The sequence below is a fragment of the Thalassophryne amazonica genome, chromosome 4, assembly GCF_902500255.1.
Source record: "Thalassophryne amazonica chromosome 4, fThaAma1.1, whole genome shotgun sequence".
Lineage (NCBI taxonomy): Eukaryota > Metazoa > Chordata > Actinopteri > Batrachoidiformes > Batrachoididae > Thalassophryne > Thalassophryne amazonica.
The window spans coordinates 1835112-1862940 of record NC_047106.1 but is presented as its reverse complement, the minus strand read 5'-3'; the positions used below and the strand labels follow the sequence as shown (position 1 = coordinate 1862940).

Sequence of the window (27829 nt, the reverse complement as noted above, 5' to 3'; positions counted from 1 at the left end):
ACCAGTGGGTCCCATTGAGATTAAAAACATCTTTTTCAAGGTAGACCTGGCCAAGACAGGCAGCAGCATAAAATAAGCATGATTACAGACATAACACAAAAAGAATAACATTACAAGAACACATACAATAAAAAGTGTACCAGTAACAATTTTAAAATTGATTAATTGCCCTGATAATATTCATCATCACCCCTTCAACTTCCAACTTCACACTCATCACCCTGTCAGACACTCGCTTAACCTCCAACACACTTTTAACATACTCTTCCTTTAAAATGACCCCAACCCCATTTCTCTTCCTGTCCTCACCATGGTACAACAACTTGTATCCATCGCCGATGCTCCTGCTCTTACTTCCCTTCCACTTGGTCTCTTGCACATACAATATGTCTACCTTACTCCTCTCCATCATATCAGCCAGCTCTCTCCCTTTACCAGTCAGACTGCCAGCATTCAATGTCCTGACTCTCATTTTTCGCCCTTCTAGTTTTCTTCTTCTCCCATAGTCTGTGGACACATTTTCCTCCTTTTCTTCTTCTTCACCCAGCAGTAGCCAAATTTCCACCGGCAGCCTGTTGGGCAACAGCACCGGTGATGGACGTTGTTAACAGACCAATCCTGTATGGAAATTCTGCAATTTAGTCTGCATTGTTGGGTTGGCTTTTTTTTTTTTTTTTTTACACCGGATGTCCTTCCTGAGAAACCCATCCTCATTTATCCGGGCTTGGGACCGGCACTCACAATGTACTGGCTGCACACCGCATGTAGCTGAGTTATTCTTGCTTTCTATGCATCTGAAACCACCCAAAATTAGTTAAAATAGGGCTTAACAATAAAGTTTTAAAGGTATAAAACCATATAGCTTTGGGGGCCGTTAGCACATAATTTACCCGGCACTAAAGTGGTCCTAGCTACAACCCTGGTTGTGACTTCCTATACAGTAGTGTTCAGAATAATAGTAGTGCTATGTGACTAAAAAGATTAATCCAGGTTTTGAGTATATTTCTTATTGTTACATGGGAAACAAGGTACCAGTAGATTCAGTAGAGTCTCACAAATCCAACAAGACAAAGCATTCATGATATGCACACTCTTAAGGCTATGAAATTGGGCTATTAGTAAAAAAAAGTAGAAAAGGGGGTGTTCACAGTAATAGTAGCATCTGCTGTTGACGCTACAAACTCAAAACTATTATGTTCAAACTGCTTTTTTAGCAATCCTCTGAATCACTAAACTAGTATTTAGTTGTATAACCACAGTTTTTCATTATTTCTTCACATCTGCGAGACATTAATTTTGTTGGTTTGAAACCAAGATTTTGCCCGTTTACTAGTGTGCTTGGGGTCATTGTCTTGTTGAAACACCCATTTCAAGGGCATGTTCTCTTCAGCATAAGGCAACATGACTTCTTCAAGTATTTTGACATATCCAAACTGATCCATGATACCTGGTATGCGATATATAGGCCCAACACCATAGTAGGAGAAACATGCCCATGTCATGATGCTTGCACCACCATGCTTCACTGTCTTCACTGTGAACTGTGGCTTGAATTCAGAGTTTGGGGGTCATCTCACAACCTGTCTGTGGCCCTTGGACCCAAAAAGAACAATTTTACTCTCATCAGTCCACAAAATATTCCTCCATTTCTCTTTAGGCCAGTTGATGTGTTCTTTGGCAAATTGTAACCTCTTCTGCACATGTCTTTTATTTAACAGAGGGACTTTGTGGGGGATTCTTGCAAATAAATTAGCTTCACACAGGCGTCTTCTAACTCACAGCACTTACAGGTAACTCCAGACTGTCTTTGATCATCCTGGAGCTGATCAATGGGTGAGCCTTTGCCATTCTGGTTATTCTTCTATCCATTTTGATGGTTGTTTTCCGTTTTCTTCCACGCATCTCTGTTTTGTTTTGGTTTTTTTTGTACATTTTAAAGCATTGGAGATCATTGTAGATGAACAGCCTATAATTTTTTGCACCTGCGTATAAGTTTTCCCCTCTCCAATCAACTTTTTAATCAAACTACGCTGTTCTTCTGAACAATGTCTTGAACGTCCCATTTTCCTCAGGCTTTCAAAGAGAAAAGCATGTTCAACAGGTGCTGGCTTCATCCTTAAATTGGGGACACCTGATTCACACCTGTTTGTTCCACAAAATTGACGAACTCACTGACTGAATGCCACACTACTATTATTGTGAACACCCCCTTTTCTACTTTTTTTTTTACTAATATCCCAATTTCATAGCTTTAAGAGTGTGCATATCATGAATGCTTGGTCTTGTTGGATTTGTGAGAATCTACTGGCACCTTGTTTCCATATAACAATAAGAAATATACTCAAAACCTGGATTAATCTTTTTAGTCACATAGCACTACTATTATTCTGAACACTACTGTAAATGGGGCAGGAGCGTTGCACTGTATGTTAAATCAATGTAAATTTGTCAAGTATATGTCCTTTTCCATAAAAAATATTATATCACATTTGAGATTAAATGTGAAGAAGAAAAAATATAGCTTCCTGGTACGAGCATTAATATTTTTCAGGATAAATTGGCAAATGCATGACAATTAAAAGCAATAGTCTGGAAATTTGATCATTCTTTGTTCTTGACAGATACATAAGATAATGAGACGTTAAAACCCCCTTCTCTGTGAATGAAACAAAAAGCCACAATTGTTATTTTATTTGTACTGTTTGAAGCTCTCTGAGAACCATCACTGTGCGCTGCTATGAACCAGAGAGCTGTGTTGTCTGGAGCCTTTGTGCTCCTGGTAAGGTCTTGCATGGCAAATTGGTCTCAGGTGAGAATCCAAATTAAGAAAGGTTCAGAAGATACCATGACAAAATGAGGCAGAGTAAGTGTGACCTGGCCCGGAGGAACTCACATCTTCGGCGGAGCTTTTCTAGCATCCCTGTGGAGGTTGGGGGCATTGAACCAGAATGGGCCATGTTCAAAGCTTCCATTGCTGAAGCTGCAGCGGAGACGTCTTAGGTGCCTCAAGGGGTGGCAACCCTTGAACACCATGGAGGACACCGGTGGTCAAGGAAGCCATCTGACTGAAGGAGTCCTTCCGTGATGTTATCTCAGAGGACTTCGGAGGCAGTTGAAAGGCACTGACAGGCCCGAAGGGCAGCAGCCTCTGCTGTGGGGGAGGCAAAGCAGCGGCTGTAGGAGGTATTTGGAGTAGCCATGGAGAAGGACTTTCGGTCGGCACCGAGGTACTTCTGGCAGACTGTGAGGCACCTCAAGAGGGGAAAACAGGGAACCATCCAAGTTGTCTACAGTAAGGATGGGACTCTGTTTACCTCAACTGAGGATGTAATCTGGTGCTGGAAGGAACACTTTGTGGAATTATTGTATCAGACGGGAGCGCCCTCTATAGCTGGGGTAGAGCTGGAAGCTGATGGAGGATTTTCTTCAATTTCCCCAGTGGAAGTCACTGCGGTAGTCAAACAACTCTGCAGTGGCAAGGCCCCGGGGGTTGATGAGATCCATCCAGAAATGCTGAAGGCTCTGGGTGTGGAGGGATTGTCTTGGATAAGATGTCTCTTCAACATCGCGTTGTGGTCTGGGACAGTGCCTAAGAAGCAGTGGTGGGCACAGCTAACCAAGAAGTTAGCTTCGATAACTGATAATCGGTTAACTGAAAATTTAACTTTTATAATGCAAAACCGATAAACTGCCTAAAAACTTTTCGGAAGCTACAGATATGCCTCCCATACGCTCTCACCTACTAAGAAGCTGATTTTGAGTTTAATCACTGCCAAAGCGTCTAACAGAACCAAAGGCAATCACAAACCCAAGCCAATGAGCAGCGCTTCTGTCTTTGTGCGTTCTACCCCCTGCTGTAGGAAAGTGTCATTTACCCTTAGCTGTCTCACTGCTGCAAAATACATAGCAGACAGGAGCAAAAGGGATTATAAATGCTTTCCAAGTTACTACCTAGCGGTCGGAACTAAATTTATCAGAAGATAATTGGTCCCATGATGGTTTTAAAACTTATCTGAAAAGCTAATCTGCAAACAAAAACATTAGCTTCGATAATTATCTGTTATTGGATTAGCTGAACAGTGCCCACCACTGCTAAGGAGCAGCAAACTGGAGTGGTGGTCCCCATATTTAAAAAGGGGGACCAGAGTGTGTGCCAACTACAGGGGCATCACACTACTCATCCTCCCTGGTAAAGTCTACTCCAGGATGCTGGAATGGAGGGTTCGGCCTATAGTCGAACCTCTGATTGAAGAGGAACAATGCGGGTTCTGTCCTGGTCATGGAAAAAAACAACCAGATCTTCACTCTCACAAGAATCCTGGAGGGGTCCTGAGAGTATGCCCATCCAGCCTACATGTGTTTTGTGGACTTGGAGAAGGCATATGATCGGGTACCCCGGGAGATACTGTGGGAGGTGCTGCGGGAGTTTCCGGTGGGGGTTGGCCTCCACCAGAGCTGTCACCAATCCTGTTTGTGATATTCATGGACAGGATACTGAAGCGAAGTTGAAATCTGCTTTTTGCAGATCATGTGGTCCTGTTGGCTTCGTCAACCAGTGTCACTCACTGGATCGGTTCACAGCCGAGTGTGAAACTGGTGGGATGAGGATTAGCACCTCTAAATATGAGGCCATGGTTCTCAGCAGGAAACCAATGGATTGCCTACTACAGGTAGGGAATATGGCTTTGCTCCAAATGAAGGAGTTCAATTACCTCGGGGTCTTGATCACGAGTGAGGGGATAATGGAGCATGAAACTGGCCGGAGAATCAGTGCAGCAGGGGCCGTGTTGCATTCACTCTACCATACTGTTGTGACGAAAAGGGAGCTGAGCCAAAAGGCAAAGCTCTCGATCTACCGTTCAATCTTCATTCCTACTCTCACCTATGGTCAAGAGGGTTGGATCATGACCAAAAGAACTATTCCGCGGGTACAAGCAGCCGAAATGGGCATCTTTAGGAGGGTGGCTGGTGTCTCCCTTAGAAATAGGGTGAGCGGTTCGATCACCCGTGGGCTGCTCGGAGTAATGCCACTGCTCCTTCGCTTTGAAAGGAGCCAGCTGAGGTGGTTCTGGTAAGGATGCCTCCTGGGTGCCTCCCTAGGGAGGTGTTCCAGGCACATCCATCTGGGAGAAGACCCCGGGGAAGACCCAGGACTAGGTGGAGGGATTATATCTCCACACTGGCCTGGGCATGCCTTGGGATTCCCCAGTCAGAGGTGGTCAATGTGGCACGGGAAAGGGAAGTCTGGGCTTTACCGCTTGAACCGGCAAGGCCACAGTAGATTAGCATTAGCTGCTAACATGCTAGCTAACTTTGAAACAAAAGGAGCGTATTAATTCACCAGAGCAAATTCACATCAATTGAACAAATAAAAAAACAGCAACAAAAACGATGATGTCACTTACCAATTTTTCAAAGGTCACAAATTTAAGAGTTCCTGATGAGGTGCACTGTGGAAGCTGCAGTGATTTAAGCGACATTAATCCACATGACTCAGAACAGCCAAAAGATAGTTTTCCATATTTATTAAATCTTCTAAGTGGAGAGCTTACAGCTCGCATCAGAGACAAAGGACCAAGCATAAACAGGAAACGGGGGGGGGGGGGGGTGAAACCTCTCACCACGTGCCCTGGAAACAGGTTTGACTTACTACCGGCAATGTGAACCAAGCTCCTGCTGCGGTCGTACAGGGACTGGATAGCCCTTAGCAAAGGACCCCGGACCCCGTACTCCCGATAGTACCCCCCACAGGGTGCCCCGAGGGACACGGTCGAACGCCTTCTCCAGATCCACAAAACACATGTGGACTGGTTGAGCGAACTCCCATGAACCCTTGAGCACCCGATGGAGCGTGTAGAGCTGGTCCAGTGTGCCGCGACCAGGATGAAGACCACACTGCTCCTCCTGAATCCGAGGTTTGACCATCGGTCGAATTCCCCTCTCCAATACTCTGGAATAGACCTTACCGGGGAGGCTGAGGAGTGTGATCCCCCTATAGTTGGAACACACCCTCTGGTCCCCCTTCTTAAACAGAGGGACCACCACCCTGGTTTGCCAATCCAGAGGCACTGTCCCCGATCGCCACGCGATGTTGCAGAGGCATGTCAGCCAAGACAGTCCCACAACATCCAGAGACTTAAGGTATTCAGGACGGATTTCATCCACCCCAGGAGCCTTGCCACGAGGAGCTTTCTAACCACCTCGGTGACTTCGGCCTGGGTAATGGATGAGTCCGCCTCTGAGTCCCCAGTCTCTGCTTCATCTTCGGAAGACGTGACGATGGGATTGAGGAGATCCTCGAAGTATTCCTTCCACCGCCCGACAACATCCCCAGTCAGGGTCAACAGCTCCCCCCGCACTGTAAACAGTGCTGGTGGAGAGCTGCTTCTGCCTCCTGAGGCGTCGGACGGTTTGCCACAATCTCTTCGAGGCTGACCGATAGTCCTCCTCCATGGCCTCCCCGAACCCCTCCCAGACCCAAGTTTTTGCCTCTGCGACCGCACGGGCTGTGGCACGCTTGGCCTGCCGGTACCTGTTAGCTGCCTCCGGGGTCCCACCTACCAACAAAGATAAGTAGGACTCCTTCTTCAGCTTGACGGCATCCCTTACTTCCGGCGTCCACCACCGGGTTCGGGGATTGCCGCCGCGACAAGCACCAGAGACCTTGTGACCACAGCTCCGAGCGACCGCATCAACAATGGAGGTGGAGAACATGGTCCACTTGGACTCCATGTCTCCAACCTCCCCCGGGATCTGGGAGAAGCTCTCCCGGAGGTGGGAGTTGAAGACCTCGCTGACAGAGGGTTCCGCCAGTCATTCCCAGCAGACCCTCATGATACGTTTGGGCCTGCCAGGTCTGAGAGATCAATCACTAATGATTAAATGCAGAGTGGTGCATACAGAGCAAAAAGAGAAAGAAACACTCAGTGCATTATGGGAACCCCCCAGCAGTCTAAGTCTATAGCAGCATAACTAAGGGATGGTTCAGGGTCACCTGATCCAGCCCTAACTATAAGCTTTAGCAAAAAGGAAAGTTTTAAGCCTAATCTTAAAAGTAGAGAGGGTGTCTGTCTCCCTGATCCGAATTGGGAGCTGGTTCCACAGGACAGGAGCCTGAAAGCTGAAGGCTCTGCCTCCCATTCTACTCTTACAAACCCTAGGAACTACAAGTAAGCCTGCAGTCTGAGAGCGAAGCACTCTATTGGGGTGATATGGTACTATGAGGTCCCTAAGATAAGAAGGGACCTGATTATTCAAAACCTTATAAGTAAGAAGAAGAATTTTAAATTCTATTCTAGAATTAACAGGAAGCCAATGAAGAGAGGCCAATATGGGTGAGATATGCTCTCTCCTTCTAGTCCCCGTCAGTACTCTAGCTGCAGCATTTTGAATTAACTGAAGGTTTTTCAGGAACTTTTAGGACAACCTGATAATAATTAATTACAATAGTCCAGCCTAGAGGAAATAAATGCATGAATTTGTTTTTCAGCATCACTCTGAGACAAGACCTTTCTAATTTTAGAGATATTGCGTAAATGCAAAAAAGCAGTCTTACATATTTGTTTAATATGCGCTTTGAATGACATATCCTGATCAAAAATGACTCCAAGATTTCTCACAGTATTACTAGAGGTCAGGGTAATGCCATCCAGAGTAAGGATCTGGTTAGACACCATGTTTCTAAGATTTGTGGGTCAAGTACAATAACTTCAGTTTTATCTGAGTTTAAAAGCAGGAAATCAGAGGTCATCCATGTCCTTATGTCTGTAAGACAATCCTGCAGTTTAGCTAATTGGTGTGTGTCCTCTGGCTTCATGGATAGATAAAGCTGGGTATCATCTGCGTGATGGACAAACTGTGACTAGCACAGAAGTCCAACAACTGAACACCACTCGGGTTCAGATCAGGGAGGCCGTGCTTCAAGATCACCCCCCTCCAGGTCTCACTGTTGAAATCCCCCAGGAGAACAATTGAGTCCCCAGTCGGAGCGCTATCGAGTACCCCTCCCAGGGACTCCAAGAAGGTTGGGTACTCTGCACTGTCGCTTGGCCCGTAGGCTGAGACAACGGTGAGAGACCTGTCCCCGATCCGAAGGCGTAGGGACGTGACCCTCTTGTTCACTGGAGTGAACTCCAACACATGGCGACTGAGCTGTGGAGCAATAAGCAATGCGACCCCAGCTCTCCGCTTCTCCCCGTGGGCAACGCCAGAAAAATGAAGCGTCCAGCCCCTCTCCAGGAGTTGGGTACCAGAGCCCAAGCTGTGCTTGGAGGTGAGCCCAACTATCTCTAGTCGGTATCTCTCAAACTCCCGCACAAGCTCAGGCTCCTTCCCCCCCCAGCGAGGTGACCCAACCCCCATGGCCCCCTCTGCAGGTGGTGAACCCACAGGAGGGCGGGCCCATGTCGCTCTTTCTGGCTGAGCCTGGCTGGGCCCCATGGGCTAAGGCCCGAACACCAGGCGCTCACGCGCGAGCCCCCAACCCCAGGCCTGGCTCCAGGGTGGGGCACCAGCTCCGCCATACCGGGCAACGTCTTGGTCCTTGATTTTTTTTACTGCTCATGGAGATTCTGAACTGCCCTTAGTCTGACCCATCACCTAGGAGCTGTTTGCCTTGGGAGACCGTACAAGGGGCACAAAGCCCCCGACAACATAGCTCCTAGGATCATCCGGGTACGCAAACTCCCCCACCACGATAAGGTGGCAGCTAGAGGGGGAGTATTATTATTATTATTATTATTATTATTATCATCATCTCACTGGGTGTGCTGACAAAACTTGTAACATCTACAAAAAGCACAACTTGTTTATTTGATCCTATACCAACACAAGTGTTTAAGGACCTGTGGGCCACTCTTGGGCCGACTGTGCTGGAAATTATTAATCTTTCTTTTACTTCTGGATCTGTTCCTAAATGTTTCAAATCTGCAGTCATTAAACCATTACTTAAGAAACCTAATCCTGACCCAGATATATTGAAAAACTATCGGCCGATATCAAATTTATCATTTTGCTCTAAAATTCTGGAAAAAGTGGTGTCACGGCAGCTCGTGGACTATCTTACTGAGAATAATCTCTTTGAGCCACTGCAGTCTCCTTTTAGAAAATATCATTCCACAGAGACGGCTCTCACTAAAGTGGTGAATGATCTTCTGCTTACAATGGATTCAGACACCACTACGGTTCTGGTGATGTTAGATCTCAGTGCTGCATTTAATACAGTGGATCATCATATTCGACTTGATAGGCTGGAGAATCATTTTGGGATTACTGGGAGTACCCTTGCATGGTTGACATCATACCTGACCAGTTGTTCTCATTGTGTTTTGTATCCATAACACTACCTCTAATCTTAGTGACATGAAATTTGGGGTTCCACAGGGGTCTGTTGTAGGCCCCCTGCTTTTCTCCCTTCATATAGCACTCCTTGGGCACATACTTGTTAGCTGGTCAAACTGATGTCGATGTCTCACTGTACCAAGAACCGTTTAGCCTCAGCTTGTGTTTCATACATCACACTGACAAGGAAACCTTGGGGTAATTGTTGATGTGATGTTGTCCTTTGGCCTCCACATTAGAGATATTACGAGGGCTGCTTTCTTCCACCTGTGAAATATAGTGAAGATTCGTCCCATCCTGTCTGTGGCTCTGCACCAGCATCACTGGTACCTTAATCTAGATTGAAAAAGCCTCAGGATTTCTGGACTTTCAACTAGAATATGTTGGTACTGCAGTACCAGTAGTACAGACTGCATTTGTTGCAATACCAACAGTACTGAGTGCATTTACTACTACTGTACTGTACCAGTAGCAAAGTGCAGCAACAGTACAAGAAGTATCACCTGTATTGAAGCAGCTGTGTCCATCAGATTCCAGTTTGTATCCATCAGCGCAGCCACACTGGACTCCTGTTCTGCCCACCAGGTCCAAACAGTACTGCATACAGCCCCCGTTTCTATAGTGACACTTCAACACCACTGATCACATAAAATACACAAAGAAAAACAAATGCAGAGAGTGTGATACAAGAAAGAGCCGAAACATGGATCAGCACTGCCGTACCTGTGTCGCAGGTCTTGCCATGGTACTGTGGAGGACAGAGGCACAGGAAGTCTCCTCGGTCAAGAGTGCAGATCCCTCCGTTGAGACAGGGGCTGGTCTGACACGGGTTCAAATCTGCAACACGCAGCGGTCATTGGTCTGTATTAGAGATGCTTTATCAAGTTTGAGTGACTGATGATGTCATAAAGGATAGACTCACTTGTGTATCTGTACCAGAATTCCAGCTGTGGAAAAGCAAAATACAAGTTCAACCATGTGCACGGGTATGACCTCTGACCTCTCCACTACTAAATACTAACAGGACATTTCTGATATAAAGCCAAACTTTAACTGGACTTGACTAGACATGAAAAGTCAAACAGAAGAACCCTTGAAGTCTGAAACAAGCCGTGTGTGCATTCTGAACCCTTTAACCTCAAAATCAAAACTTAAATGTTAATTTTTTTTTACATCAAAATAAACAAATGAAAACATCACTTTAGTCGTGTGATCTGATGAATTATCAAGATGAAGAGCTTCCTTTGTCTGGTGCACAAAGTGAACAGGGACCACTTTGATTGGACAAAGCACATGGTGCCTGGCTGTGATCTGGTGTGATGCTGCTGCCCCAGCAGACGGCATCAAATGCCACCAGAGTCCCAAACAGTCAAGAGGAAAGCTTTGAAGGTGGGGATGGACTGGCTGTATGCCTGGGTGGTTGCCTTCCAGGGTCCGAGATGGTTTTACGCTGTCGTGGATGCAGCAAAGTGTGGTACCAGCACATGCTCCCAGACCCAACACAAAGGCAGCAACTTTGTTAACTTGTTTACAGTGGGGTAAAAAAGTTTTTTCAGTCCCTGATTGTGCAAGTTCTCCTACTTAGAAAGATGAGAGAGGTCTGTAATTTTCATCATAGGTACACTTCAACTATAAGAGACAAAATGAGAAAGAAAAAATACAGAAAATCACATTGTAGGATTTTTAAAGAATTTATTTGTAAATTATGGTGGAAAATAAGTATTTGGTCATCCACAAACAAGCAAGATTTCTGGCTCTCACAGACCTGTAACTTCTTCTTTAAGAAGCTCTTCTGTTCTCCACCTGTTACCTGTATTAATGGCACCTGCTTGAACTCATCTGTATAAAAGACACCTGTCACAGCCTCAAACAGTCCCACTCCAAACTCAACCATGGCCAAGACCAAAGAGTTGTCGAAGGACACCAGGAAGACAGCTGTAGATGTGCACCAGGCTGGGAAGAGTGAATCTACAATAGTCAAGCAGGTTGGTCTGAATAAATCAACTGTGGGAGCAATTGTAAGAAAATGGAAGACATACAAGACCATTGATAATCTCCCTCGATCTGGGGCTCCACACAAGATGTCATCCTGGGGGGTCAAAATGATCATGAGAACGGTGAACAAAAATCCCAGAACTACACGGAGGGACCTGATGAATGACCTGCAGAGAGCTGGGACCAAAGTAACAAAGGCTACACACTACGCAGAGAGGGACTCAAATCCTGCAGTGCCAGGTGTGTCCCCCTGCTTAAGACAGTACGTGTCCAGGCCCATCTGAAGTTTGCCAGAGAGCATATCGATGATCCAGAAGAGGACTGGGAGAATATCATGTGGTCAGATGAAACCAAAATAGAACTTTTTAGTAAAAACTCAACTCATTGTGTTTGGAGGAAGAAGAATGCTGAGTTGCATTTGTTCTCTTTCACTCATGTCCCTTTAGTTACTTCAGTCTTAGTTTAGTTTTCACATGTATTGTATTATGCTTTAGTCACTGGTTTTGTTACTAATTTATCTTCATTGTTTTTATCTGGTCATGTTCCTTTCGTTATTTATTGCATTCTCTGTTTATCATTTATTTTGTGTCGTCCTTCGCTGACATCAGCCGTATTCTTTAGTTACTGGTTTTGTTTTCTGCCATTGATTTTCTGTGTGATTTATGGTTTGCTTTTCCATCTCATTATCTGTTATTGCATTTATATTTATACTTGAGCCAGTATCGCTTCTGTTCTAGTTTTGGTTATAGACTTTTATTTTCTTGTTGTTCTCCTGTTAGGCTGGTCACGTTATTTTCTTGGTTGATCCCTTTGTTTTGTTCACATTGATTATTGTTTGGTTTGTGCACGTCATGATCTGCACCACTGGTTTTTCTACCACTTAGTTATCTTGCCCCAGTTCACTTTACTTTTGTCTCACCGCACGCTCTTACACTTACCTTTGTCTTCCCCAGTCATGCCCTCTTCCAGACACCTGCACCTCATCACACCTTGATTACCTGCTCCCTATTTAAGCCCTCACAGTCTCACAGCTTACTGCCAGATTGTTGAATGTATTTCACTTTCCAGCCCTCACGTCTTGACTTATTTTGCCTTGTGATCAGCCTGCCAGTAATTGACCTTGTTCTGTCCACGACCACGTTTTTGTCTTTGCCTCTGAACGCCACCACACCGTGTATTTTGACCTCAGCCTGTTTATTGGACCTTGCCTCAGTCTCCCACCTGTCTGTACCTTTGCGTCACTGCTGGACCACATGTGTACCGAATCCCTGCTTGTTTTTTTGATTAAACCTAATTCGAACTGCATTTGCTGTGAGAGTTTGCATTTGTGTCCACCTGGTTTGTGCCATGCCTGATAGGATGTTGTTTTTTCAGATACCACTAATTAAAGGAAACACTCCATTTTCCTTTACAGATTTTGAAAATGTCTCTTGAAACTAATTGGAGCGATCCCTCACAGTGACTCAGATTCTTCGTACACAGCTGTAACTGGTATCTTTCTGAATAATTGTGTATTTTGAGTTAAACTGCTAATTTTAATTAATCAGTGAATAAGTCGCATGCACAAGTGGCTCTGAAACTTCCAGCCACACGGATTCCTATGATTCATTCAAGCAGGTACAGTAGCGTTCAGAATAATAGTAGTGCTATGTGACTAAAAAGATTAATCCAGGTTTTGAGTATATTTCTTATTGTTACATGGGAAACAAGGTACCAGTAGATTCAGTAGATTCTCACAAATCCAACAAGACCAAGCATTCATGATATGCACACTCTTAAGGCTATGAAATTGGGCTATTAGTAAAAAAAAGGGGGTGTTCACAATAATAGTAGTGTGGCATTCAGTCAGAGTTCGTCAATTTTGTGGAACAAACAGGTGTGAATCAGGTGTCCCCTATTTAAGGATGAAGCCAGCACCTGTTGAAAATGCTTTTCTCTTTGAAAGCCTGAGGAAAATGGGACGTTCAAGACATTGTTCAGAAGAACAGATTGACCTCTTTAGTCAAGCTGTGAAAACACCCCTGCAAAGAAAGAACTTAGCGGAAACGCTGGGGAAATTAACTGGCACCATAACCATAAGCCTAAAAACAGACCAACTACATGGGTAAATCTATATACCTACAAAGCATAACAGACATTATTGATAAGTCGACTTGATACGTGGACTTTGCCGACTTGGTCTTCGGAGTGAGATTGCATCAGAATTTTGGCTCTCTGTTGGGACTGTTTACACAGAGACTGCTACCTGCTGCTTTGGACTTGAACTAACAGTCTTTTTCAAGACTTTTTTACTTTTTTACCTTTTTACTTTTTTTTTTATTTTTTTTTTTACTTTTTTACTGTGCTCCAACGCCTAAGGAAGACCTCTAACGGTCGAAACATCGCGACGGAGCACTTTTATCAGCTAACTTTCATCAGCGTTGGCAAGCTAACTAGCTTGCTAACGCTTTCGTTTTTATTTATTTATTTATTTTTTTTAGCACTGTTGTCGTGCGTTATCTGTGCTGCTCCACAGCATGTTTAGTCGATTTTTATTTTATTTTAGCACCGTTGTCGTGCGTTCGCTGTTGTCGTGCGTTGCCTGTGCTGCTTCATGGCCTGTTTGGTGCCTTAATTAAGGCACTCCTTCTGCTGAATCACCTCTAAATTATTTACACATTATTCACTTTGTTTGTTTTTAGGAATCCGCTAGGTTGCGTAGCTACTAGCTCTTAGCCGATTTAGCATGGCGGCTTCTCCTGTCTCTCCCGTACTTTTCTGCTCTGGGTGTGAAATGTTTAGTTATTCCTCGGCCTCCTTTAGCAGTAACGGTACTTGTAATAAGTGCAGCTTATTCGTAGCTTTGGAGGCCAGGCTGGGCGAATTGGAGACTCGGCTCCGCACCGTGGAAAATTCTACAGCTAGCCAGGCCCCTGTAGTCGGTGCGGACCAAGGTAGCTTAGTCGCCGTTAGTTCCCCCCTGGCAGATCCCGGGCAGTCGGGAAAGCAGGCTGACTGGGTGACTGTGAGGAGGAAGCGTAGCCCTAAACAGAAGCCCCGTGTACACCGTCAACCCGTTCACATCTCTAGCCGTTTTTCCCCACTCGACGATACACTCGCCGAGGATCAAACTCTGGTTATTGGCGACTCTGTTTTGAGAAATGTGAAGTTAGCGACACCAGCAACCATTGTCAATTGTCTTCCGGGGGCCAGAGCAGGCGACATCGAAGGACATTTGAAATTGCTGGCTAAGGCTAAGCGTAAATTTGGTAAGATTGTAATTCACGTCGGCAGTAATGACACTCGGTTACGCCAATCGGAGGTCACTAAAATTAACATTAAATCGGTGTGTAACTTTGCAAAAACAATGTCGGACTCTGTAGTTTTCTCTGGGCCCCTCCCCAATCAGACCGGGAGTGACATGTTTAGCCGCATGTTCTCCTTGAATTGCTGGCTGTCTGAGTGGTGTCCAAAAAATGAGGTGGGCTTCATTGATAATTGGCAAAGCTTCTGGGGAAAACCTGGTCTTGTTAGGAGAGACGGCATCCATCCCACTTTAGATGGAGCAGCTCTCATTTCTAGAAATCTGGCCAATTTTCTTGGATCCTCCAAACTGTGACTGTCCAGGGTTGGGACCAGGAGGCAGAGCTGTGGTCTTATACACCTCTCTGCAGCTTCTCTCCCCCTGCCGTCCCCTCGTTGCCCCATCCCCGTAGAGACGGTGCCTGCTCCCAGGCCACCAATAATCAGCAAAAATCTATTTAAGCATAAAAATTCAAAAAGAAAAAATAATATAGCACCTTCAACTGCACCACAGACTAAAACAGTTAAATGTGGTCTATTAAACATTAGGTCTCTCTCTTCTAAGTCCCTGTTGGTAAATGATATAATAATTGATCAACGTATTGATTTATTCTGCCTAACAGAAACCTGGTTACAGCAGGATGAATATGTTAGTTTAAATGAGTCAACACATAGGTATTAAAGGCACTGCGCTGCGGTGGTTTGAATCATATTTGTCTAATAGATTACAGTTTGTTCATGTAAATGGGGAATCTTCTTCACAGACTAAAGTTAATTATGGAGTTCCACAAGGTTCTGTGCTAGGACCAATTTTATTCACTTTATACATGCTTCCCTTAGGCAGTATTATTAGACGGTATTGCTTAAATTTTCATTGTTACGCAGATGATACCCAGCTTTATCTATCCATGAAGCCAGAGGATACACACCAATTAGCTAAACTGCAGGATTGTCTTACAGACATAAAGACATGGATGACCTCTAATTTCCTGCTTTTAAACTCAGATAAAACTGAAGTTATTGTACTTGGCCCCACAAATCTTAGAAGCATGGTGTCTAACCAGATCGTTACTCTGGATGGCATTTCCCTGATCTCTAGTAATACTGTGAGAAATCTTGGAGTCATTTTTGATCAGGATATGTCATTCAAAGCGCATATTAAACAAATATGTAGGACTGCCTTTTTGCATTTACGCAATATCTCTAAAATCAGAAAGGTCTTGTCTCAGAGTGATGCTGAAAAACTAATTCATGCATTTATTTCCTCTAGGCTGGACTATTGTAATTCATTATTATCAGGTTGTCCTAAAAGTTCCCTAAAAAGCCTTCAGTTGGTTCAGAATGCTGCAGCTAGAGTACTGACGGGGACTAGCAGGAGAGAGCATATCTCACCCGTGTTGGCGTCTCTTCATTGGCTTCCTGTTAATTCTAGAATAGAATTTAAAATTCTTCTTCTTACTTATAAGGTTTTGAATAATCAGGTCCCATCTTATCTTAGGGACCTCGTAGTACCATATTACCCCATTAGAGCGCTTCGCTCTCAGACTGCAGGCTTACTTGTAGTTCCTAGGGTTTGTAAGAGTAGAATGGGAGGCAGAGCCTTCAGCTTTCAGGCTCCTCTCCTGTGGAACCAGCTCCCAATTCAGATCAGGGAGACAGATACCCTCTCTACTTTTAAGATTAGGCTTAAAACTTTCCTTTTCGCTAAGGCTTATAGTTAGGGCTGGATCGGGTGACCCTGGACCATCCCTTGGTTATGCTGCTTTAGACGTAGATTGTGGGGGGGTTCCCATGATGCACTGTTTCTTTCTCTTTTTGCTCCGTATGCATCACTCTGCATTTAATCATTAGTGATCGATCTCTGCCCCCCTTCACGGCATGTCTTTTTCCTGGTTTTTTCCCTCAGCCCCAACCAGTCTCAGCAGAAGACTGCCCCTCCCTGAGCCTGGTTCTGCTGGAGGTTTCTTCCTGTTAAAAGGGAGTTTTTCCTTCCCACTGTTGCCAAGTGCTTGCTCATAAGGGGTCGTTTTGACCGTTGGGGTTTTTCATAATTATTGTATGGCCTTGCCTTACAATATGGGGCGCCTTGGGGCAACTGTTTGTTGTGATTTGGCGCTATATAAGAAAAAAGTTGATTGATTGATTGATTGAACACCCCCGAGTCACACTAACTGTCAGAATGCTCGTAGCACGGGCCGTGGCGGAGGATTAGCAGCAATCTTCCATTCCAGCTTATTAATTAATCAAAAACCTAGACAGAGCTTTAATTCATTTGAAAGCTTGTCTCTTAGTCTTGTCCATCCAAATTGGAAGTCCCAAAAACCAGTTTTATTTGTTATTATCTATCGTCCACCTGGTCGTTACTGTGAGTTTCTCTGTGAATTTTCAGACCTTTTGTCTGACTTAGTGCTTAGCTCAGATAAGATAATTATAGTGGGCGATTTTAACATCCACACAGATGCTGAGAATGACAGCCTCAACACTGCATTTAATCTATTATTAGACTCTATTGGCTTTGCTCAAAAAGTAAATGAGTCCACCCACCACTTTAATCATATCTTAGATCTTGTTCTGACTTATGGTATGGAAATAGAAGACTTAACAGTATTCCCTGAAAACTCCCTTCTGTCTGATCATTTCTTAATAACATTTACATTTACTCTGATGGACTACCCAGCAGTGGGGAATAAGTTTCATTACACTAGAAGTCTTTCAGAAAGCGCTGTAACTAGGTTTAAGGATATGATTCCTTCTTTATGTTCTCTAATGCCATATACCAACACAGTGCAGAGTAGCTACCTAAACTCTGTAAGTGAGATAGAGTATCTCGTCAATAGTTTTACATCCTCATTGAAGACAACTTTGGATGCTGTAGCTCCTCTAAAAAAGAGAGCTTTAAATCAGAAGTGCCTGACTCCGTGGTATAACTCACAAACTCGTAGCTTAAAGCAGATAACCCGTAAGTTGGAGAGGAAATGGCGTCTCACTAATTTAGAAGATCTTCACTTAGCCTGGAAAAAGAGTCTGTTGCTCTATAAAAAAGCCCTCCGTAAAGCTAGGACATCTTTCTACTCATCACTAATTGAAGAAAATAAGAACAACCCCAGGTTTCTTTTCAGCACTGTAGCCAGGCTGACAAAGAGTCAGAGCTCTATTGAGCTGAGTATTCCATTAACTTTAACTAGTAATGACTTCATGACTTTCTTTGCTAACAAAATTTTAACTATTAGAGAAAAAATTACTCATAACCATCCCAAAGACGTATCGTTATCTTTGGCTGCTTTCAGTGATGCCGGTATTTGGTTAGACTCTTTCTCTCCGATTGTTCTGTCTGAGTTATTTTCATTAGTTACTTCATCCAAACCATCAACATGTTTATTAGACCCCATTCCTACCAGGCTGCTCAAGGAAGCCCTACCATTATTTAATGCTTCGATCTTAAATATGATCAATCTATCTTTGTTAGTTGGCTATGTACCACAGGCTTTTAAGGTGGCAGTAATTAAACCATTACTTAAAAAGCCATCACTTGACCCAGCTATTTTAGCTAATTATAGGCCAATCTCCAACCTTCCTTTTCTCTCAAAAATTCTTGAAAGGGTAGTTGTAAAACAGCTAACTGATCATCTGCAGAGGAATGGTCTATTTGAAGAGTTTCAGTCAGGTTTTAGAATTCATCATAGTACAGAAACAGCATTAGTGAAGGTTACAAATGATCTTCTTATGGCCTCGGACAGTGGACTCATCTCTGTGCTTGTTCTGTTAGACCTCAGTGCTGCTTTTGATACTATTGACCATAAAATTTTATTACAGAGATTAGAGCATGCCATAGGTATTAAAGGCACTACGCTGCGGTGGTTTGAATCATATTTGTCTAATAGATTACAGTTTGTTCATGTAAATGGGGAATCTTCTTCACAGACTAAAGTTAATTATGGAGTTCCACAAGGTTCTGTGCTAGGACCAATTTTATTCACTTTATACATGCTTCCCTTAGGCAGTATTATTAGACGGTATTGCTTAAATTTTCATTGTTACGCAGATGATACCCAGCTTTATCTATCCATGAAGCCAGACGACACACACCAATTAGCTAAACTGCAGGATTGTCTTACAGACATAAAGACATGGATGACCTCTAATTTCCTGCTTTTAAACTCAGATAAAACTGAAGTTATTGTACTTGGCACCACAAATCTTAGAAACATGGTGTCTAACCAGATCCTTACTCTGGATGGCATCACCCTGACCTCTAGTAATACTGTGAGAAATCTTGGAGTCATTTTTGATCAGGATATGTCATTCAAAGCACATATTAAACAAATATGTAGGACTGCTTTTTTGCATTTACGCAATATCTCTAAAATCAGAAAGGTCTTGTCTCAGAGTGATGCTGAAAAACTAATTCATGCATTTATTTCCTCTAGGCTGGACTATTGTAATTCATTATTATCAGGTTGTCCTAAAAGTTCCCTAAAAAGCCTTCAGTTAATTCAAAATGCTGCAGCTAGAGTACTGACGGGGACTAGAAGGAGAGAGCATATCTCACCCATATTGGCCTCTCTTCATTGGCTTCCTGTTAATTCTAGAATAGAATTTAAAATTCTTCTTCTTACTTATAAGGTTTTGAATAATCAGGTCCCATCTTATCTTAGGGACCTCGTAGTACCATATCACCCCAATAGAGCGCTTCGCTCTCAGACTGCAGGCTTACTTGTAGTTCCTAGGGTTTGTAAGAGTAGAATGGGAGGCAGAGCCTTCAGCTTTCAGGCTCCTCTCCTGTGGAACCAGCTCCCAATTCAGATCAGGGAGACAGACACCCTCTCTACTTTTAAGATTAGGCTTAAAACTTTCCTTTTTGCTAAAGCTTATAGTTAGGGCTGGATCAGGTGACCCTGAACCATCCCTTAGTTATGCTGCTATAGACGTAGACTGCTGGGGGGTTCCCATGATGCACTGTTTCTTTCTCTTTTTGCTCTGTATGCACCACTCTGCATTTAATCATTAGTGATCGATCTCTGCTCCCCTACACAGCATGTCTTTTTCCTGGTTCTCTCCCTCAGCCCCAACCAGTCCCAGCAGAAGACTGCCCCTCCCTGAGCCTGGTTCTGCTGGAGGTTTCTTCCTGTTAAAAGGGAGTTTTTCCTTCCCACTGTAGCCAAGTGCTTGCTCACAGGGGGTCGTTTTGACCGTTAAGGTTTTACATAATTATTGTATGGCCTTGCCTTACAATATAAAGCGCCTTGGGGCAACTGTTTGTTGTGATTTGGCACTATATAAAAAAATTGATTGATTGATTGATTGATATTTGAGGTATTGCCTATACACAAAGGTGTGCCTCAAGGTTCAGTTCTGGGTCCGCTTGTCATGCCCGGCCCTGATTGAGGTTCTGGTTTAATTTTTTCCCCTTTCTTTTACCCACCTTCTGCCCCTGTTCTGTTTTATTAGTTATTTATCATGTGTTTATTCTCTGTTCTATTTTGCTTTGTCACTTTGTTTCTTTGTTACTTTTCATTCTTTAGCCATTATCCAGTTCCTTTCTAGTTCTGCCAGATTGTGTTTTCATTGTTTATAATTCAGTTGTCATCTGTTAATTTTTGCGGTTCTCATTTCTGTTTTCTGTTGTTCTGTAATATCGGATTTTGCTTTTGGTTTATTATGTAGTCGTTGCTTGTTGGTTTTGTCATCCAGTTTTCTTTTTGTATTCTTCAGTCATTTGTCAGTTCCAGTTTAGTGTTATATTTTATTCTGTCTTCTATTTAGTCTGGTTCATGGTTCCCTGTTTCACTCCACGCCCAGCACTGGCTGTTATGTCTTCATCTCTCTCGCATCTCTGTTTGTATTGTCGCGTCACTTCACCAGCTCTGTGCCCTCCTCCCACACTTTGATTCATTTTGCTTTGTGTTTTCACTCACGTGTCTTTGTCTATTACATCACTCCACTTTGCGCACTCCCTTCCTCACCATCTTGCCCCATCCATACTCATCCATCCATCCAGCCATACTCATCCATCCATCCATCCATACTCAGTCCTGATTTGTCTGCTGTGTACCAGTGTCTTGCTCTGTGTTTCTCAACCGCACCTTTTGCCTCAGCCCTGATGTCAGTGTTTGCTCGTGCCTCTGGCCCATGCCTGGATATGACCCTGTCTGTACCTCTGTTCCGCTGCCTGACAACCTGTGTACTGAACCTCAGCCTGAAATAAACACGACAACTACTTGTACCCCAAAGCCTGGTCTGGGAGTTTGTATTGTGGGTTCACCCTCTCCGGGTGCTGGGCTCTCTCCCGTTCTGACACTGCTCTTATTTACTATTTATATTAACTGCTTGGGACAGAATGTTCCAAATGCAAATTTTCATTTTTATGCTGATGATACAGTCATTTACTGCTGTGCACCTACACCTGCACTAGCTTTTGTACATCTTCAGCATGCTTTAAATTTGGTTCAGGATCAGCTTAGGCAGCTGCAACTTGTTGAATGTTGAAACTAAACTCATGTTGTTTTCATCTACAAGAGCAACAGGAACATGGTCTGAGAAAACTGTTACTATTGATGGGCAAGAAATTGAGCTTGTATCTTCTTTTAAGTATCTGGGGGTTTTATTGGATGAAAACTTGTCTTTTAAAGGGCATATTCAGCATGTTGCTAGAAAGCTGAAAGGTTTATTAGGTTTTTATTATAGAAACAAGTCCTGTTTCTCTTTCAATGTCAAAAAGAGACTTGTGGAGTCAACATTCTTACCTCTCCTTGATTATGGTGATGTTTTATACATGAATGTCTTTGCTCAAAGTCTGCAAATGTTGGGCAGTGTGTACCATGGAGATTTATAACAAACTATGTTTTTGTTAAACTCATCATTGTACTTTATACACTAAAGTTAGTTGGACATCTTTAAGTATTGTCAGGATGTGAGGTATTGTCGTGTTGTGGTTGTTTTTGTATTGTTCGCCTGCTTTTCTTGCCTGGGGTTTTTTCCGTTTGGGTCTGTCTGTTCCTTTCTCTCTTGTCTGTCTCTGCTGGGTCTTGGTAGTGGGTGTTTCCCTCTCTCTGGCCACACCGACCTTTCTGGTGCGTTCCACGCACACCTGCTTCCAATCAGCACCTCATCACCTGGGTGTATTTAAGCTCCTCTGTTTGCCTTGTTCCTTTGCCAGATTGATGTGCCTTGTGCCTTCTCTTGAGCTCTGTTTTTGTGTATTCCTGACCTTCTTGCCTATCTTGTGTTATGACCACCTGCCTGTATTATTGACCACGCCAAAGCCTGATGTTCCATGTATTTCTGCTCTTGTTGGACTGGCTTTTTGTGTACCTGTGCTTCAGTAAACTGTTTTTACTCACAGAGCTCTGTTATCGAGTCCTGCATTTGTGTCCAGCCTTTCTGTGGAACCAGACCTGATAAGTACATGCCATCTTGGACATTGGTATGTGTTCATTTATAAAGGCATTCTTGGGAAAATACCCGACTACCTCTCCTCCTTATTGATTTTAAAGGATGGATCACACAACCTGAGATCATCAAGCTTTGTACAGTTTGTTGTCCCCGGAGTTTGAACTGAACTGGGAAAGAAATCTTTTAGGTTTTCTGCACCCACTGTGTGGAATAATCTGCAGACTGAATTTAAACTGCAAAACTTGGTGTCCGACTGTTTTTAAATCTGCAGTTAAAAGGCTGGAATGCAGACTTTCACTGTTTTAACTGATGTTTCCTTACATATTTGTATTGTATTGAGTCTGCGTGACTGTTTGTTGAAACTGTGTATTGCTGCCATTTTTGGTCAGGTCTCCCTTGAAAAATTGATCTTCTGATCTCAATGAGACAAACCTGGTGAAATAATGGCTACAACAACAAGTTAAATGGATAAAAAATATGACACCAGGCCAGAGTTAGTAACAAACATGTCAAAAAAAAAATTGTAAATATACTTATCAATTTATAATGTCTTTGATTCTGTCTTTCATATATATATATATATATATATATATATTGTGTGTCTGTGTGATTTTACTTGATATTACTTTCCAAGTTAACCACTGAACCACTCACACGGTAAAATGACCTCTTGCTGCCTTGAGGAATGTGTGAGAGCGTAAATCTGGTTTACTGAGCACAGTCGTACATTTTAATTAGTAGATCAGCCGTGAGCAGGAGCGTTGCGCCCTGTTCACACCAGCTCAAGCTGGTCCTGTTTTGTCCATAATAATCCATATCCAAAACACCTCCGTGTTGATAACCATTTGTAAAAACCAGGCGGCTTTTGATGGCTTTCAGTAGAGTGAGTATCTGAGAAATTGTTTAACAGCTGGACATGTTCCAACTTGTCCTTAAGGCTTCCAATGGAGGTGTTTTTCCTGTGGCAGCGCGCCGTGCCGGCTGCCTGCTGACGCGCCAATCCGTCCGCACGTCTTTCATTACAGAATCTCCTTTAAACAGTGGAATGTCCGGATAAACTGCTGATCCCGACCTCTTCTGAAAGTTCTCTGTTCTCTCACAATGTCCTGGGTCAACAGAGGCTTAAATTTGGAGGTTTTCAGCTTGAAACAGGCTGACGACGGCGCCTCAGAGCGCGGCACGACGTCCCGCTCCGTGGGAAGTCCTTAAAGCAACAGTAACACTCCATAATCTCACATCAGCCATTACAATTTTCACCGAAAACCAGCTGAATTTCTCGAATGGTGTCCACTTCGATGTGCCTCACAGGTTCTGAAAAAATTTTGAGAAAGTAAAGCGCCAGTCTCTCAGCAAGTTGTTAGACAAAGGAATTCCAACGGGAGGGGTGGACCACTCCTCACTCAAAGCCAGCCCACAGGCGAATGACGTAACCGACAGGCGTGAAAAAACTCTCGCATGCCTACGAGGGTTCAAGCTTGTCTGATGAAATCGCACGTGATTCAAATCCATATAGTTTTTGAAAAAAATAAAAAGGTCCGATACTTTTCTCACAGACCTCGTAGTCTTTAAGGGAAGAAACCTATAGCACATCATTTCATTGAGTACATTGTTAATGTGGGGGGAAAAAAATTATGCCAATTTACTTGCGTCTCCTAAAACATTTCCAATAATATTGCATTCAGTATAATTTTGGACTCAATGGTTATTATAGAACCAGATGAAAAAGAAACAATTGACATTGTTGACATTACAATTTGTTCATGTAAATGGGGAATCTTCTTCACAGACTAAAGTTAATTATGGAGTTCCACAAGGTTCTGTGCTAGGACCAATTTTATTCACTTTATATATGCTTCCCTTAGGCAGTATTATTAGACGGTATTGCTTAAATTTTCATTGTTACGCAGATGATACCCAGCTTTATCTATCCATGAAGCCAGAGGACACACACCAATTAGCTAAACTGCAGGATTGTCTTACAGACATAAAGACATGGATGACCTCTAATTTCCTGCTTTTAAACTCAGATAAAACTGAAGTTATTGTACTTGGCCCCACAAATCTTAGAAACATGGTGTCTAACCAGATCCTTACTCTGGATGGCATTACCCTGACCTCTAGTAATACTGTGAGAAATCTTGGAGTCATTTTTGATCAGGATATGTCATTCAAAGCGCATATTAAACAAATATGTAGGACTGCTTTTTTGCATTTACGCAATATCTCTAAAATCAGAAAGGTCTTGTCTCAGAGTGATGCTGAAAAACTAATTCATGCATTTATTTCCTCTAGGCTGGACTATTGTAATTCATTATTATCAGGTTGTCCTAAAAGTTCCCTAAAAAGCCTTCAGTTAATTCAAAATGCTGCAGCTAGAGTACTGACGGGGACTAGAAGGAGAGAGCATATCTCACCCATATTGGCCTCTCTTCATTGGCTTCCTGTTAATTCTAGAATAGAATTTAAAATTCTTCTTCTTACTTATAAGGTTTTGAATAATCAGGTCCCATCTTATCTTAGGGACCTCGTAGTACCATATCACCCCAATAGAGCGCTTCGCTCTCAGACTGCAGGCTTACTTGTAGTTCCTAGGGTTTGTAAGAGTAGAATGGGAGGCAGAGCCTTCAGCTTTCAGGCTCCTCTCCTGTGGAACCAGCTCCCAATTCAGATCAGGGAGACAGACACCCTCTCTACTTTTAAGATTAGGCTTAAAACTTTCCTTTTTGCTAAAGCTTATAGTTAGGGCTGGATCAGGTGACCCTGAACCATCCCTTAGTTATGCTGCTATAGACGTAGACTGCTGGGGGGTTCCCATGATGCACTGTTTCTTTCTCTTTTTGCTCTGTATGCACCACTCTGCATTTAATCATTAGTGATCGATCTCTGCTCCCCTCCACAGCATGTCTTTTTCCTGGTTCTCTCCCTCAGCCCCAACCAGTCCCAGCAGAAGACTGCCCCTCCCTGAGCCTGGTTCTGCTGGAGGTTTCTTCCTGTTAAAAGGGAGTTTTTCCTTCCCACTGTAGCCAAGTGCTTGCTCACAGGGGGTCGTTTTGACCGTTGGGGTTTTACATAATTATTATATGGCCTTGCCTTACAATATAAAGCGCCTTGGGGCAACTGTTTGTTGTGATTTGGCGCTATATAAAAAAAATTGATTGATTGATTGATTGATTGTATGTGAATTAAAAGGTACAAAAACAACGGACAGTTTTAATTTCAATATGTTTCTGGTAAAGAGCGTTACTGATAGTATTGTTAAACCTTTCATTTATATTTGTAGTCTGTCGCTAATGACTGGGAAATTTCATTCAAACAAAAAATAGCTACAACAAAACTTGGTGACAAACCCGTTTTTCAAACTAGAGTCTGTTCTCTGTTACCACCACCAAAATGTGCCCAGGTCAGAGAGCTGTCTGGACTCCCATGGATGACAAACACCGGCACGTCTGTTTGAGACAACGTTCTCCTGGGTGGCTAGCAGTCCTCTGGTCTAAACCAACTAGTCAAATTAGATTTGGATTTAATTAAGGATAATCATAATTTACAGTTAAAGTCATGGTGGATGATTGTTCTTGTAAACATATCAAACCTCTTGCTAGAACTCTGGGAATAACACCGACTTCCTCCACAGGTAACCAGGAAACAAGTGGCCTTCAGATGAACCTATTCATTGATGTTTCAATTATATACTAATCTATTCTCTTGTCAATGTGTTATGTCTCCCAGATGAAAGAAGAATGATGAGTGACAAGCACATGAGTAGCAGCGGAAGCCAGCAGGTGGTGCTGCGGCTGGCATGGAGAAATAGTAAATCACTTTCCAATAATGCCTCACTTTCACCCCGATGTCGGGGTGCTGCCATACAAGGTGCTCACTACACACCGGGAGAAAGTAGGGGATTAAGGACCTTGTCCAAGGGCCCTTAGTGATTTTCCAGTCAGGCTGAGATTTGAACCAAGGATCCTCTGGTCTCAAGCCCAACACTTAACCACTAGACCATCACCTCCCCTAATAAATAAAAACATTTGCTGCTGGCCTCTCGTCCCTCCCGGCCCTCTTGGATGAAGACCACTCCACCTTTCACTGAGTATAGGGTCCACAGTCAGATCTCCATTTACTGATCTCACTTTGTTGCTAAGGGTAATACATGATCACACTGTTTGCAGGGACAGCTGAGATTGGTACTTTTTGATTTTAGGATGACATTCTGTTTTTTTTTTTCACCATGTAAAGACACATGCTGTTAGTATTTTCAAATTCTGTGCTTGAAGACCATTTCATTTTACATTTTATTTAGCCAACAAACAGTTTTACCCTATTTTTTATCATTTGATCCAAGATACGTTTTCTATTTGTCATTAAAAAAAAACACTTATTGTAATAATTGCCTGTCATTTTAAGAAGGGCAGAAGTATTTCTGATGTAAATCCTTCATGAATGGTTAATTTGGTTGTAGGCTAAACATCCAATTACAATGACAATTTACTGTACTAAGCTCACAGTGTCATACAACTGGGATTAGCACCCCCCCCCCTCCCCCTCAACAAAAAAAATTTCATCTTGGAATAACAACAAACAGAAGGTATAACATCAGGAAGAAAACAAAATTTTATTTCTCCCAAAGAAAAGGCTTGTTATTATACAAAGACAATACAAAGCACACAAATGTAGCATACAGATGTCATAACTAGCAGTTTCCACATTCCCAAGGGCTGTCTTTCCTACATTTGCTACAGGTGTAGTTTTTTGGCAGTGTACACAACATTCAGTGCTTCTGTTATTGCAGAGTATGTACACTGTGTCTTTTTCTTCTGAGAAACTCTCATCTCACAACGCTGCTGTTTGCGCTCTTTCCCCTAGTGCCTTTTCCTGCAAATGTCTGTTTTGAAATTCGTCAGTGAGCTCCAGCATGAACAATTGCCGACTTTCTTTTGATCCTGTACATGCTACGTATAAAACATGTGCATTTGTGGCAGCCATGTCCAACAGGTTGTAAAACATAGCCATGGGCCATCTCCGTGTTCCTGCATGCACGGAGTAGTTGCGTAATTTCTGGTCCATGATATCAACACCACATTTGAAATGGTTACAATCAACAGCAGTGTTTGGTTCTGATGATTTTTGTTGATGGTGCCAAGCAAAGTTGTTTTTCCTTGAAGAAGCATGTTAGGCAAAGACAGAGAGGTAAAGAAATTGTCCATAGTTACAGTCCTTCCCTGGTCCATAAATGGTTCCATCAATTTCAAAACAACATTCTCTGACAGCCTCTCTCCCGCCAGATGAGTGGGATCTTTTCCCAACTAATGGATGGCATTAGACATGTATTTTCTGTCCAGATCTGCTGCAGTCCAAAACTTGATTCCAAACTTGTCAGGCTTGGATGCAGTGTACTGCAGAAAGGGACAATGAACCTTTGACGGCAATAATTGCTAATCCATGGTTGCCGCCCTGGACTGTAGGACGACACAAACCGCTGCCAGATGTCAGAAATTGCTGCAAATTTGTCCATTTGTAAGCGTTCCTTGAGGGTGTCCTTGTTGTTGAAGCGAAGGTACCCCTTTATTTCAAGAAAGCGGTTACAGGGCATTATGGCTTTGATATCTGGGTTGCCAAATGTATTGGCCCACATGAATTGCATGGCACCAATGTAGGCCTTGGCAGCCCTTCGGAAAAGGATTCCAAGGAACGCTATCAGCTCATAGATGCTCATCTGCCAGCTGGGGTTTGTTCTACATCCCTCCTGGACTGTACAGTCTCTGATGGTCAACAACATGCTGATATCCACCAAACACAGGAAGCTTTGAAAGCGAGTTGTGATTTT

The 27829-nt window shown here is 43.2% G+C and overlaps 1 protein-coding gene across 1 annotated transcript in view; it reads right to left on the bottom strand.

Annotated features, from left to right (window-relative positions):
* Positions 1-27829, bottom strand: part of LOC117509347 (coagulation factor VII) — a 146568-nt gene that overhangs the window by 100351 nt on the left and 18388 nt on the right. Inside the window, exons 3-5 of the mRNA XM_034169017.1 lie at positions 10262-10286; positions 10063-10176; positions 9843-9977 (exon numbers count right to left, since the gene is read on the bottom strand). Of these exons, the coding sequence (XP_034024908.1) occupies positions 9843-9977; positions 10063-10176; positions 10262-10286 (274 nt within the window). The remainder of the gene's footprint in view (positions 1-9842; positions 9978-10062; positions 10177-10261; positions 10287-27829) is intronic.